This window comes from Peromyscus leucopus, chromosome 7 (genome assembly GCF_004664715.2).
Source record: "Peromyscus leucopus breed LL Stock chromosome 7, UCI_PerLeu_2.1, whole genome shotgun sequence".
NCBI classification, from domain to species: Eukaryota; Metazoa; Chordata; class Mammalia; order Rodentia; family Cricetidae; genus Peromyscus; species Peromyscus leucopus.
Window position 1 is genome coordinate 34,530,625 of NC_051069.1, and position 14,053 is coordinate 34,544,677.

General features: G+C 37.5%; 1 protein-coding gene across 1 annotated transcript; it reads left to right on the plus strand.

The window, feature by feature from the left end:
* The first annotated feature begins 5,178 nt into the window (after positions 1-5,178).
* On the plus strand, positions 5,179-6,111 carry LOC114688075 (olfactory receptor 145-like). Its single transcript, XM_028862682.1, has one exon. The coding sequence runs from the start codon at positions 5,179-5,181 to the stop codon at positions 6,109-6,111; it is 933 nt and encodes a 310-aa protein (XP_028718515.1).
* Positions 6,112-14,053: the final 7,942 nt, after the last annotated feature.

Consider the following 14,053-nt stretch of genomic DNA (forward strand, 5'->3'; position numbering starts at 1 on the left):
ATGCAATGTATTTGTGCCACTACAAAGGTTAAAAAATGTCACATTGAACTAAACCAAGTTTATTAAAAAAATAAATTCTTAGTAATTTGAACTTATGGTTTTTTTGCTATTTTCTTACATATAACTTGAAATTAGATTAACGTTTTGTTCACAATCGTGAAGAATACAGAAAGACTAAAGGTTATAAGTCTATACATAGCTTGAAAGAAAACATTTAATACCATGATAATGTATATTATTCAAACATGCAAAAAAACATTAGTCATTGTGATTTGAATGAAAATGGACCCCATAGGCTCTTAGGGAGTGGCACTATTAGGAGATGTGGTCTGGTTACAGTAGGTGTGGAATTATTGAAGGTAATGTGTCACTGGGGTGGGCTTTGAGGTTTCAAAAGCTCAAACCAGGCCCAGTGGCTCACTCTCTTCCTGCTGCTGTAGATCCAGATGTAGAACTCTCAGATACCTCTCCAGCATTATGTCTTCGTGCATGTTATCATGCTTCCCACCATAGTGATAATAGACTAAACTTCTGAACTGTAAGCCACCCCCAATAAAAGATTTTCCTTCATAAAAATTGTTGTGGTCATCATGTCCCTTCACAGCAATAAACACTAATACAGTCATAATTTCAGCTAAGACAGTTGAATTGCATAACATAAATTAAAAGAGAAATTCAATAGATAAGCTTACTTTACAAATAAAAATTTTACCTATTATGTGATGTGATTGTGACTTTAAGTAGTGTGAATAACTAAAATGTTAGTTCTACAAAGGATGCTGTCACACTTCCACACCATGTTAAATAAAGACATAGTGCATTAGCTTCACCTTAGTTTCAGTTCAGATTTAGCATATTATTGCCAGAAGCCTTGTACTGACCATTGACACTTTTTTACTCATTGATATCCAAGAAGCCCAGAGCATCATATGGGATGCTCAAGAACTATACCACTGAGCTGTATCCTTAGCCCTTGAGAATAAACAATAAAATTTAAAGGAATTGATTCACAATCATTTACCTATTGTCTAAACTATATTTTAGATTGTAACATCAGGGTCTTTACATTTCACAAAACCTTAAATCCTTCTACCTCAGCCTTCTTACTGCTGTGACTATAGTTATGTGTGATCACAAAGGACTAGATATGATTTAAATAAATTGAACAAAATAAACTGAAATATTGATGGAACATTTGTATCTTCATTAGCAGCCCCTTAGCGATGACCAGATAACTTAAACACCCAATTTTTAATCATACATGCTTTGGGAACAAATATAAATCAAAGTGAGAATGTAAGATTGTTAGCACACAATCTTATTTTTTCTTATACAGCTCTTGGAAGATTTCAAATAGAAATCTCACGTGAAAAACCAATTCCAGAACAATCCCCATATATGATACTTGATATTTGTAGAAATGGACAATATGCATCTGTAATTTCCCCAATATCATACAACATATCCTGAAATCAGAACTGTATACGACAAAAATATCCATTCTTTGCTTTAATTTACATACATATTACACTTGTGATGTTTCCAACCAATGATATCTTAATCTGGACATAATTCCTTCTTAAATTCAAGAGCACTAGTGATTGTGGCTAACATTTTACTAATTCCTCAAATACAATAATGTTCTTTTTTTTAAAAAAAATTAACTTTTTATTGATTCTTTGTGTATTTCACATCATGTATCCCAATTCCACTTATCTCCCTGTCCCTTCACCTCTGCCATTTGTCATTGTGAACCCTTTCAAAAGCAGCAAAATATAAAAGTATAGCCAAAAAACAAAACAAAACAAACAAGCAAAAGGTCTTGGCATGGAAGCTATAGTGTGGTCCAGTGAGTCATACAGTATACCCTTTAATCCATATATCTTTACTTGTAAGTGCTCTTTGCAATGGATTGTTGATCTGGCTCAAGACCTCTGGTTTCTTCTGCTCTATCAATACTGGGCCCTTAATGGGTCTCCTCTGAGAGGCCCTATTGCTGTCCTGTGTCATGGAGATCTTGCTGCCTTCCTGCTACAGATCCAGACCCCTCACATACTCTAGCAGTTCATAGATGAGGTGGATATTGGGGTGGGCTAACTCATAGCCCTCTTCTGGGCCTGAGTGACAGCTGGCAAAAAAAAGAACAAAAATTATTATCTTTTTCATTTAATTATAAAAATTGTAAGAAAAAATAAATGATAGTTTAATGAAGTGTTCATCTAATTATTCTTTAGCAATAAAAAGTTGGGAGTCAGATATCAGAGTAAGAACCTGAATGATTAGAGAAGAGGAAGAAAAGTGACCAGTGACCTCCTCTTTCTCTTGTCCTTGATCCAAAAGGGCCAAGACTCTCTACAAGCCCTGCCCTACTACTTCTTGGGTCTCTCTCTCTCTGTCCCTGGTCTTCCAGATCTCTATGCCCCTGGACCTCTAAAGACTCTAGGGCTAATTTTGGTAAGCTTGTAGTTAGCTCCACCCTCTGACTCAAAGCAAACTTTATTGGCAGTTTCAGAAGTGTCAGAATGCAATCAAAGCATCCTACAACAGTTTAACCATTCCTATTTTACAGAAATGAACATGGAAAACAGGGGTGTTTGGTAACTCATCTGTCTAGCTACATATTCTCTATTCTTATTATAATGAGTGTAAAAATCCTTGGCATCATTGATATACTGTTATATTTAAGGACTGAGTAGTGCACTTGCTTTGAATATTTAAATATTTATTATAAATATTTGGCTGGAGTGTGTAGTGGTTAGAATAAGAATGGCCCTCATAGGATCATAAGTTTGAATGCTTGGTACCCATTTAGTAGAACTGTTTGGGAGGAATCAGGAGGTATGGTCTTGATAGAATAACTGTTGTCTTAGTGGAGAAGGTGTGTTACTAAGTGTGGGCTTTGAGTTTTCAAAAACCCAATCCAGGCCCTGTCTTGTCTGCAACTTGTGGATTAGATGTGATCCCTAAACATTGATACTGCCCCATGCCCACCACCCAAGGGCCCCCTGCTATGTTGTTCATAGACTAACTGGGGGTTCTGAAACTGTAACAAGCCACCAATAAATAAATGCCTTCCATTAAAAAATACCGTGGTCATGGGCAGCACAAATTGTTAGACGGTCTTATTAATAAAAAATCTGGAGCCAGGTTTTGGGGTGAACGCTGAAAGATCAGAGAAACAGAACCAGCCATAGCTAACCTCACCTCGCCAATTCCTCAGCTGTTCTTGTTTCCACAAACTGGAAGCCTCTGTGTCCTCATCTGAATGGATCTCAGCTGAACTGCTGCTCAAAAGCCTAAAAGCTTAAAAAGGCTCTAGTTCCTGGTTTCATGCTCTATATATCTTTCTGCTTGCTGCCATCACTTCCTGGGATTAATGGCATATGTTACCACCATGCCTGGCTGTTTCCAGTGTGGCTTTGAACTCAGAGATCCAGATGGATCTCTGCCTCCAGAATGCTAGGATTAAAGGTGTGTGTGCCACCATTTTCTGGCCTCTATATCTAGTGGCTGTTCTGTTCTCTGACCCTAAGTAAGTTTATTAAGGTGCACAATGTATTGGGGAATACAGTATCACCACAGTCATGGTTGTTCATCACAGCAGTAGGAACACTAACTAAGAGAGGGTGAAACATGGTAAAAGTGATTCTGGAGGGCTTGAGTGCTGATCAATGGCAGAGTACTTACTCAGGGGCAGATTTGACTTTGTGGGTTTGATTCAGTACATTGAAAATAAATGCAGTAAAAAACACAATTTCTAAAAAGAGGTATGGGAAAATATGAGGAGAGATGATACACTAAATATTTTTCCACATTTTTGAAAACTTTGAAAAATGTATAAGAAAGTTTTAATGGGACTCTGTGGAATATTACTCCTAAAGATTCACAAACAAAACAAAAAGTAACCAATACAAAAGATTTCCCTTATGAGATGAAGGTCAGTGGGAGATGGGAGTTCATAATGGCATAAGTACAGAGGATGTTCCAATCCCTAAGAGAAGGTCATACCTTACTCCCTTAGGACATGAAGATATATCATGGCCTAGCATGCAAAAGAAACCACCTCATTTCATTTTTACAACTGGCATCTGTGCTCTGGGATGAGATTGAGGAAGATTTTACTTTGGGTTCTCAGGCAAGTATAGTAAAGTACATAAAATAAGTAAAATCTTCCTGTGTATCATCCAATGGCCAGAATGAACACAAGAAAAGTGGCTTACTTTTTATCTAGGGCTTCAGAGGCTGAAAGATTTACATTAAACTTTATGAGAAGCATTTCAGAAAGATTTTCAAGAAATATGAGAAATTAATTTTTGTCCTCATATTCTTGGAATCCAAGAAACACTGAGTCTTGTATCTTGATACAGTCCTTTGAGATAACAAGGGCAGGTAATAAAGAGACAGCACTATTTTCTCTCCAAAGCATGGTAAATTAATATTTAATATTTTGCATCTTTTTGAGATTGTGATACAAACTTTTCATCTCTTCAAACTATCTCATATAACCCACTATGCGCTCTTTCAAGTTCATGGCCTCTTTTTTTAAATTAAATATATATATAATATATACGTATATATATATATACATATATATTGGTATCGGTGCACATATGTATATGTACACATGCATAGATATATTCACAATTAGCTCAGTCTATATGTTATTTGCATGCATCTTTTGAAATTCATGTTAATGTCAAACTTTCATGTGAGGTCTTTCTTGAGACATAATCCTGAAATATGAAACAAATCATATAAGATTTACAACTTGTTTTGAACAATTTATTCATTGTAAGATGCCAAAATTGAAGCTAAGGCCTCCCTCCATATAGACTTGCTTTTTTATGTGTTTGATATGAACATAACATAGATAAAGTGAGAAGACAATTGTAAGATATAATCAGTTCAGACTCAAGTATACGACAAAGCATTGCTAAGTATTCCTAACATGCTGAACACTAGGTATCCAGAAATTAATCGTATTTTATACTGAATCATTTTACACTTTGATTAGCATCTCTTCACTTTGCCTCATGTAGACTGTAGCAAACATGTGGGTGATTTCCAGGCATTCCCAGTGTATGTGTCTCATGTGTGATAGAACAAACACTTGTAAATTCTCTGTGGCACTTTACTTTCACTCTTCTTTTCTATCTCCACAGATTCTCTTAGTGAAGAATGGTTCTGACAAATGGTTCTTCGGTAACAGAATTCATTCTCTTGGGTTTAACGGACAACCCTGACCTCCAAATACCCCTGTTCTTAGTTTTTCTAGTAATGTATATGATCACTGCCTTGGGAAATTTGACTTTGATCATTCTAATTGTACTGAACTCTCACCTTCATAGTCCTATGTACTTTTTCCTCTTTAACTTGTCTTTCATAGACCTCTGCTATTCTTCTGTTGTTACACTCAAAATGCTGATGAACTTCTTAGTAAAGAAGAATGTTATTGGTTTTGCAGGATGTATGACCCAGCTCTACTTCTTTTGTTTTTTTGTCATCTCTGAATGTTATGTCTTGACAGCAATGGCCTATGATCGCTATGTGGCTATCTGCAACCCACTCATGTATAATGTTGCCATGTCCCCTAAGGTCTGCTTCTTTCTTATGATTGGTTCATATTTGATGGGGTTTTTTGATGCCATGATCCACACCGGATGCATCCTGAGACTGACTTTCTGTGATGGGAACGCAATCAACCACTACTTCTGTGATCTCCTGCCTTTGATGAAACTCTCCTGCACCAGCACCTATGTCAATGAGATCGAGATTTTCATTGTAGGGGGGAAGGATATTACTCTACCCAGTATTGTCGTCTTTATATCTTATGGCTTCATCCTTTCTAGTATCCTCCAAATAAGGTCCACTGCTGGAAAGTCCAAAGCCTTTAGCACCTGCAGTTCCCACATAATTGCCGTTTCCATGTTCTATGGATCATGTGCATTTATGTACCTAAAACCCTCCTCAATTGGATCTTTGAATGAGGGAAAAGTATCTTCTGTTTTCTATAATATTGTGGTCCCCATGATGAACCCTTTAATCTACAGCTTGAGGAACAAAGATGTTAAAGTTGCCCTGAGAAAAACTCTGAATAGAAAAAAGTTTTGATGACAAACATACTGTCTTACAGTCACAAATGCATGATTTTCGAGGTATAGTGCCTGCTTCATGATCTTATTTCTTCATTATAGTGGGGTAATTTATATTTTTCTTTGCCAACATGCTGTTGGAAAATGGTGTTCAATGATATCTCTTTAAAATGACGATTGCATATTCAGTACTTTCTCCATTGATTAAATACAACTCTCAAAACATTATTTTGTAACATTAGTCATATGCATATTGTAAGAATATACCATCATAGTTTGATGATGTATTTTTTCCACATATATATTTTTCCACACACGTGTGTGTGTGTATTTGATGAGCCAAATTCTGGAGTTTAATGAGATTATTAGTCCTTGGCCTAAAAAAGCTTATTAAATATTAAGTCCAGAGTAAACTATTAGTCATGATTTGAGTCTAGTGCTTTTTAACATTTAAATCTACTGCATTCTTAAAATACTTTTTTTTAGTAAAACAAAATATGGGATAACAGTACCCTTTTGAATTTGGCTCTTATTTCATCCTGAATGTAATACTAATTCACACAGCATTTGTTTCTTTATTTTCTTTTCTTTCTCATATCCCTCTTTGTTTAGAAAAATGAGCTGATATCTCTTTTTGAGCAAGAGGATGTATTTTTTTTTTTGCCAGTACATCTGGCAAAAAGAAAAGGTTGGGTGAAATTAGGAACTGGTATTTCTTTCCAAAGATTTTGAAATGCCTTCAGAATCTTACCCATCTGCTGACAGTGCTTATTGCTGTGATTTCTACTTGAATGATTATTTCATTTTCAGAGTCTCTCTTAGGATCTTTCAGTGTCTTGGTTTCTTTGCTGAGCTTTTCCTCCATGCTTTTCAGTTTCTTCTCTATGTCTTAAACAGATTTCCTTACTTCACACATCTTCTTGGTTGAGTCCTCTATATGGTCACTGATCCTTTTGTAAAGTAAGACTCTTGAATTCCTTCTGACCTGGCTGCTGAATGTCTTTATTTTCTCTTATTGGCAGTGTTGTAAGTGTATCATGATGGTGCAGGGGAAGTTGAGACTCACACTTAGGGTTCTTATTCTCATAAACTAATTTAAGAATAGACTCAAAGAAAAATTTGGAGACATTTTTATTAGGATTTAAAAGGGAAAAAATATGGCAAACTGTAAGTCTCAGCAGCTGCCTGGGGGAGAAGAATGGAGAAGCCATACTGTTTAAGCCAGCATGAAGTTCAGACACATAACAGACTAGCAGCCACATGGCAGGGGGGTACTCCAAAGAAAGCCTAATGAAAAAGCTCAAAATGTTGAGAAAACCAAAGCTTTAGATAATGTGTGCTTTGAAAAGAGACAGAAAGAATATAATATTTTTAAAATAATTTAGAAAAGTTGACAGATTTGGGAATCTGTGTGACTATGACCCAATATGCTACTACACTAGGAGTGAGAATCTGGGAAAGATTAGCCTACTGTCTCATTAAAGGACTAATTATTCTACCTATTCTTTAGCATAGCTTAAGGTAGATCTCTTTCCTAGTGTTGGTCTCCTGTCCAGGTGACTCACCTGGCCCAACTCTAAGGTCTGCAACTGTGATGGCTATTCTTGGTTGTCTGTTAGACTATATGTGGGATGAACCATAATCCAGACACTAAGGGTACACTTGTGATCAGATCTTGAGTCAAGAAACAACACGTCTTCAATCCATACCTTGTGTCAGGAAGACAAAGACTTTTAATACAGAATTGGAGGCTGGAAGACACATGCGATTAATCCAGACCTTGAGTCTGGAAGGCACATCTATAATTGGCTGGAAGCCTATATAAGAACAATCAAATATGGAAAGTTTTGTTCTTCACTTGCTTGCCCTTCCCCTGTTAGCAATTCCATTTCTTCACTGGCATTGGAGCCTGCTTCTTCAGGATTCCAGCATATACAGAATACAAGCTGGGACACGCAGCCTCATGGGACTGAGCAGCTACTAGATTCTTGGACTTTCTATTGATAACTAGCCATTGTTGGACTGTAGCCTGTAAGTCATTCCAATAAATTTCTGTATATATGCATACATATATGCATACATATGTGTGTGTGTGTGTGTGTGTGTGTGTGTGTGTGTGTGTGTAGAGACCGAAAGAAAGAGAGGGAGAAAGGGAGAAATGGAGAGAGAGAGATTCATTACATAAGTTCTTTGACTCTAGAGAACCTTAACCAATATGCCAATCAAGACAGATACTCTATTCTCTTGACTAGAAAGGATTTTTAGTTTTTATTTATTGTTGTTGTTTTTTGAATGTGCTTTACTGCTACCCAACAATGGTTTTGGTTTGTTGCTGTTGTGTTGTGTTCATATAATGGGATGGATGTGTGTTCCGTTTGAATTTTCCACTTTGTTTATTTTGTTATGTTTTATGGGATTCTTCTTACAGAAAATCCATTCTTCTTCACTAGGAATTGGGTTTTGCTGCTATTTAATGAAGAAGGGGAAATGGCTGCATATCCTGTTACGTGTTTCTTACAGTCATGGAGTGGGATTGAAATAGGAGGCACTTGCACACATCACTTATGTCTCTGGTAAGACTCAGGTACAGAGGCTTTAGACATCGATTGAAGGCAAATGTCATCAGGGATGATTTCTATCTATGAAATGAATGGTGGTATGAGGTTGTGAAATCAGGAATAATAAGGAAAGGGAGAGCAGAGCATGTATTATGAATGAGGGAGAAAGTACATGGTTTGAGGTTATGAGAGGTAGTAAAGTGATTATTGTAGGTGCAGAAACATAGAAAACAATATTTTGGTGTAGAAGGATATCAACAAAAGTCATTGCTTCTGAGATAAAAGTTAAAACAGCTGCTTCCTAATTAGAGTACAAAATTATTAGGAACTTTATTGACAAATACAGAAAAAAAATCTAAGTGTAATTTGAAAGTGACAAAATTTAGTAATAACATGAGATAGAAAACATTATGTCAGTATACTATACTTCATGCTAGAATAGTAAGTATGCTCCACCCATGGACTGTCATTGGTATCAGCGTTCACAAGAGGAGAGAGGACTGCTCTTTTAGGTCACTTGAGTCCTTATGAGGAGAAGGATTTCTGTGAGAGAAGACTACTTTGAACCAGAATTCTCTTGTCAGTATTTCCCTGCTTCCAAGCAAGTTACAACTTGTCTTTCCCCAGTGAATAGGGAATGAACATTACATTAGCAGGGCTTTCTGTGGCTCAGCAACTGATGATGTGTGATAGTACTGCACAGCTAGTAATGGTGTACTGGCAGAGTATGTTCTGAATTCCTATGGATCTTTCCTATGTGCAGCTTGCATCCAGCAACAGCTATTTTCACTGCATTGCTGTCTCAGGTTCACATCAAGTTGTGCCCTGGAAGCAATATCAGTGGTGGCAGTAAGGGACCCATGAGGCACCTCAAGTTCACTCATGGGAGAAGTCCATTGGCACGTACAGTGATGATTTGTCAGTCTTTGGAGGAATCTGGGTAGCAGCTTAGAAAAGCGACACAAGACCTTCTCCTTTATTTAACTAAGATCATCTACTCATGGTTTTTATGTCTCCATCTTACATGGAAATCCTAATGTATTTCTGTGGATTTCTCTCTTTGGGGCAATTAATAAAGTTAAATCGCATACTATATTGTCCTTTCTGATTGTCTTCTTTCACTTAGTGTATATGTTTGCAAAATTTATCCAAATTTTAGAATGAACCTCTGCTTCATTCCTTTTTATGGCTAAATAATGTTCTGAAGAAGGGATATAGCACATTTTGTCTATCCATTCAGTAGTTAACATATAGCAGAGTTAAGTTTATACAAAATGAACCCCATGCTTTCTTGTGAGATTTTTGTTTCATTTTGTCTTGTTTCGGCATTTACTATTTTATTGGTTTTTGTTTTGTTTTGAGAAGGAACATAAAGTTGAGTGGATAAAGAGTTTAGGAGATCTGGAAGGAGTTGGGAGGCAAAATGATGAAGAAAATAAAATACATAAAAAATACTTTAATAAAAGTATAAAAACAAGCGTTTTAGTGACTTATGAATAATGCCCTAATAAATACACATATAAACCTATACCCAGATTTATTATGTGGACTTCTTTCCACTTAGTATATATTTAGAGATAGAATTGGTATCACCCATAGTAACTGTTTCTACCTTTTGGAACTGTGATTCTGGACTATTAAACCAAGTTTTTTTTTGTTTTGTTTTATTGCTCATGATTGTGAACAACATGTGAAGGAATGTCAAACCTGCTCCATTTTCATAAACATTTGTTAAGGTTCTTTGCAGCATGAATCCTAGTTGGTCTTAATAAAAACCAGAGCCAAATATTGGGGTAAATGCTGAAAGATCAGAGAGATAAATGAACAAGCCACAGCCACCTCTCACCTCGCCAACTCCTCAGCTGAAAAAGACTGAGTTCCTTCCTCCTCTGCCTTATGCTCCTTTCTCTGCCCAGCCATATCACTTTCTTTCTCAACCTCCCTAGTGCTAGGATTAAAGGCCTGTGTGCCTCCAAATTACTGGGAGCAAAGGCATGAGATCCCAAGTGCTGGGATTAAAGGTGTATGCTACCATTGCCTGAACTCTGTGGCTATCCAGTGGCTGGCTTTACCCTCTGATATTCAGGCAAGCTTTTTTTGTTAGATCATACACAAAATATCCTCACAGTCCTTCTTTTACATTCCCTATCCTAGGGTTGGTTTTGGTGGAGTTTATAATAAAACCAGCTTAAACTGAAGTGAGTATCCTGTGAGTTTAGCAGTAGGAGGTAAAATACTCTGAGAAAAATATTTTCAAACCAACTGTAGGATGCAATCCACTGGAAGATGTAGGAGTAATGTCAGTACTCAAATACTGTCTGTTCCCATTGTCTGTGATATTTCTCAGGGTATCAGGAGAGGGCATCCATAAAGGAGATCCTCACAGAAATAGCAGCATTAGGGGCAGCAGCTATGAACCATTTAGAAATGGAAACTTGGAAATCCCACTGAAGACACACTGAATCCACAGGCTTTGAGAGGTGTCTCAGTTGTCTATAAGTAAACATGATTTTCATGTGTGCTCAAGGTTAGCATAAGGCAATCCTCTGCCAAGATCTGCCCTGTGAACATCAACTTTCTTACCAGCTGGTTATAAAAGCCCCATCACCCTTGCAATGAGAATGATAAGGGGGGGAAAGGCATTTTTTTGGTTTTTCAAGACAGAGTTTCTCTGTGTAGCTTTGTGCCTTTCCTAGAACTCACTTGGTAGCACAGGCTGGCCTTGAACTGACAGAGATCTCCCTGACTCTGCCTCCCAAGTGCTGGGATTAAAGGTGTGTACCACCACTGCCCGGCAAAAAAGGCAATTTTTGAAAGTAACATTAATTAATTGGAAGAGACTAGCAACTCCTAATATTGAGACAAACATTTAATACCAATCATTCATAACCAATTATGGACACAGAAAAACTGGCTAGGAGCAGATGGAATTTTTGAGAGAATTTCTAAGGTTTTAATGTAATTTTATTTGCACTCACTGATTTGTATTCGCTAGGGAATAAATAAAAATAGGATGAGCAAGCCATGGGAAACAAGCCAGTAAGCAATATTCCTCCATGGCCTCTGCTTCAGTTCCTGTGGCTAGGTTTCTGCCTTGAGCTCTTGCCCTGGCTCCCTTTGATAATGAACTGTGCTATAGAGATGCAAACTTAAATAACCATTTCTTTCTCAGGTGGCCTTTGCTCATGATTTTCTACCACACCAATATAAATTTAGGTAAGACATCATGCAGGAGTAGATAGCACAACTCCCAGAAAAGTATATAGTGTTGCCAATTGCGCAATACCTCCTTATAACTCCTGGTTAAATATAAAATAAAGGGTACTGCTGTTGGTCTTGCTGGTCAACTAAGACTACGTCTTATTGCTGAAAGCACCATTGTAGCTGGGGTTTTCTCCAGTTCCACTGGGGCCCACAGCTGCTCAGACCCAAGTAAACACACAGAAACTTATATTAATTAAAACTGTATGGCCTAATGTCTCAGGCATCTTGCTAGCTAGATCTTACATCTTAAATTAACCCATTTCTATGTCTATACCTTGCCACGTGGTTTGTGGCTTATGGGAAACTTTATATCTTGCTTCTCCTGACTCAACTTTCCACTACCCAGAATTCTCCTCTCTGTTTATTCTGCCTATGCTATACTTCTTGCCTGGCTACTGGCCAATCAGCATTGTATTTATCAATCAATCAGAGCAACACATTCACAGCATACAGAAAGACATCCCAGCACATCATGCACTTTAATGATAGGACATAGAGAAATCAAACTAGAACTGAGCTGGAAGCATCTACCCTTTTGGCTAGTTTTGTGAATGCATAAAATGTCATACAGAATGCTGGGAGAGAAAAGTTTCCAACACTCACCCAAATGTGAACCCTAGAAGCTGTAATATCTTCCTGCCAGGCATGATGTTCTCATTAGCTCAATAGCAGCATGACTGTTCTAGGAGTACCCAATCATTATACATTTGAGGTTCACTCCACAGGAGGGAATTCTGGATGGTACTGTATTTGTAACCCTGCTTAGAAGACCATAGAAAGGATGGCCATAAGCTTTGGCAAAGAACCTGCTAATTTTGTTTTGCTAATGAATATGATGTTAAATGATATTTTTAAATGCATGCTTCTACCCATAAATTAGATTATCTTAGCCTTCAGCAGAGAAGTTTTGCTTAGTAGAGAGTAGCAAAGTTAATGCAGAGACCCATAAAGCTGGTCAAAGCACTGAGAATAGGTTAAGAGTTGAGTATTCATCTCTAAATGGGGCATCTGTATTACCCCCATGTCTCAGAAAATAATCATGGAAGAGAATCAAGAAAACAATAAGACCAAAGGACAGGAGGTGTGATGTGAAGTGTTGTCACTGGAATATGATATAACCATTGCATTCATGAACTTACAGTAACTATGATTACCTCCACATGATGGAACATCTGGTAAACCTAAGGCATCCACAAGAAAAAGTGTGAGCCTGGCCAGTGAAGAGAATACTGGTGGACCCTGGTTCAGAGGGAAAGGAGAGTAGGAGAAAAAAAGGAAGCACCTGCTCTCTCCACCTTTTCATGCACGCACTGCAGTACCACAGTATGAGATCAGCAGAGAGAGTGTCAAGTGAAGGTCTCCCACCCCATTTCCCTGGGAGAGATATGGAGGGTAGGCTGCTCCCCAGATGCCCATCTACCCTAGGACCCTATGCATCCTAGGTCTGAAGGGACTGTGAAAACCCTCCCTTAGGGTGGGAGAGAAGGCACAAATGGGGCCAGACCAGTCCATGAGAACCCACCACTTCCTGAAGAATTATTGGAAGTTATTGGCTGCTAGAGGAGCCATTTCTTCCAGTGGTGTAGCCACTGGTAAGTTTTCCATGTTCTAGTAAACAACTGCTTCTCATGCTCATAAGAACAACTGTAGGTAAACATACTTAGTGAGTCTCAAACAAAATTCAAGTCTAGGGGAGAAATAGCATGAAAACAGGATAGCGACCTGTTGGAAACAAGAAGGTTTCAGGGAAACTGGAAGTGGAATAAGAGTGGGTGGTGAGGGTGAAAATCACAAGAACATTTTATAAATACATGAACTTGTCAAAGAAGGATCAATTAGAACCCTGGAACCATATTTAATCCCAATAGATTTGTAACTTCTATCCAGATTTTGTAGATTAGGAGCAGACATAAAGCATATTCAAATGTGTACATGGTTATAGATATTGACTAACATGGTTAGAATGTAAAAATAATGAGATATTAATCTGATGTCTGAATGATTTGTACCCTTGTCACAATCATTCTATGAATAACCTGAATTTTTATTCATTTAATTTAAATCAATCACTTAGCTATCCTTTGGGAGTTTCATAGAGCACTAATCAAGATGCTATTCTTAGATCTACATGAACAACCT

Coding starts and splice junctions, on each gene's coding strand:
- LOC114688075 (XM_028862682.1), top strand. CDS start 5,179: ATGGTTCTGACAAATGGTTCTTCGGTAACAGAATTCATTCTCTTGGGT.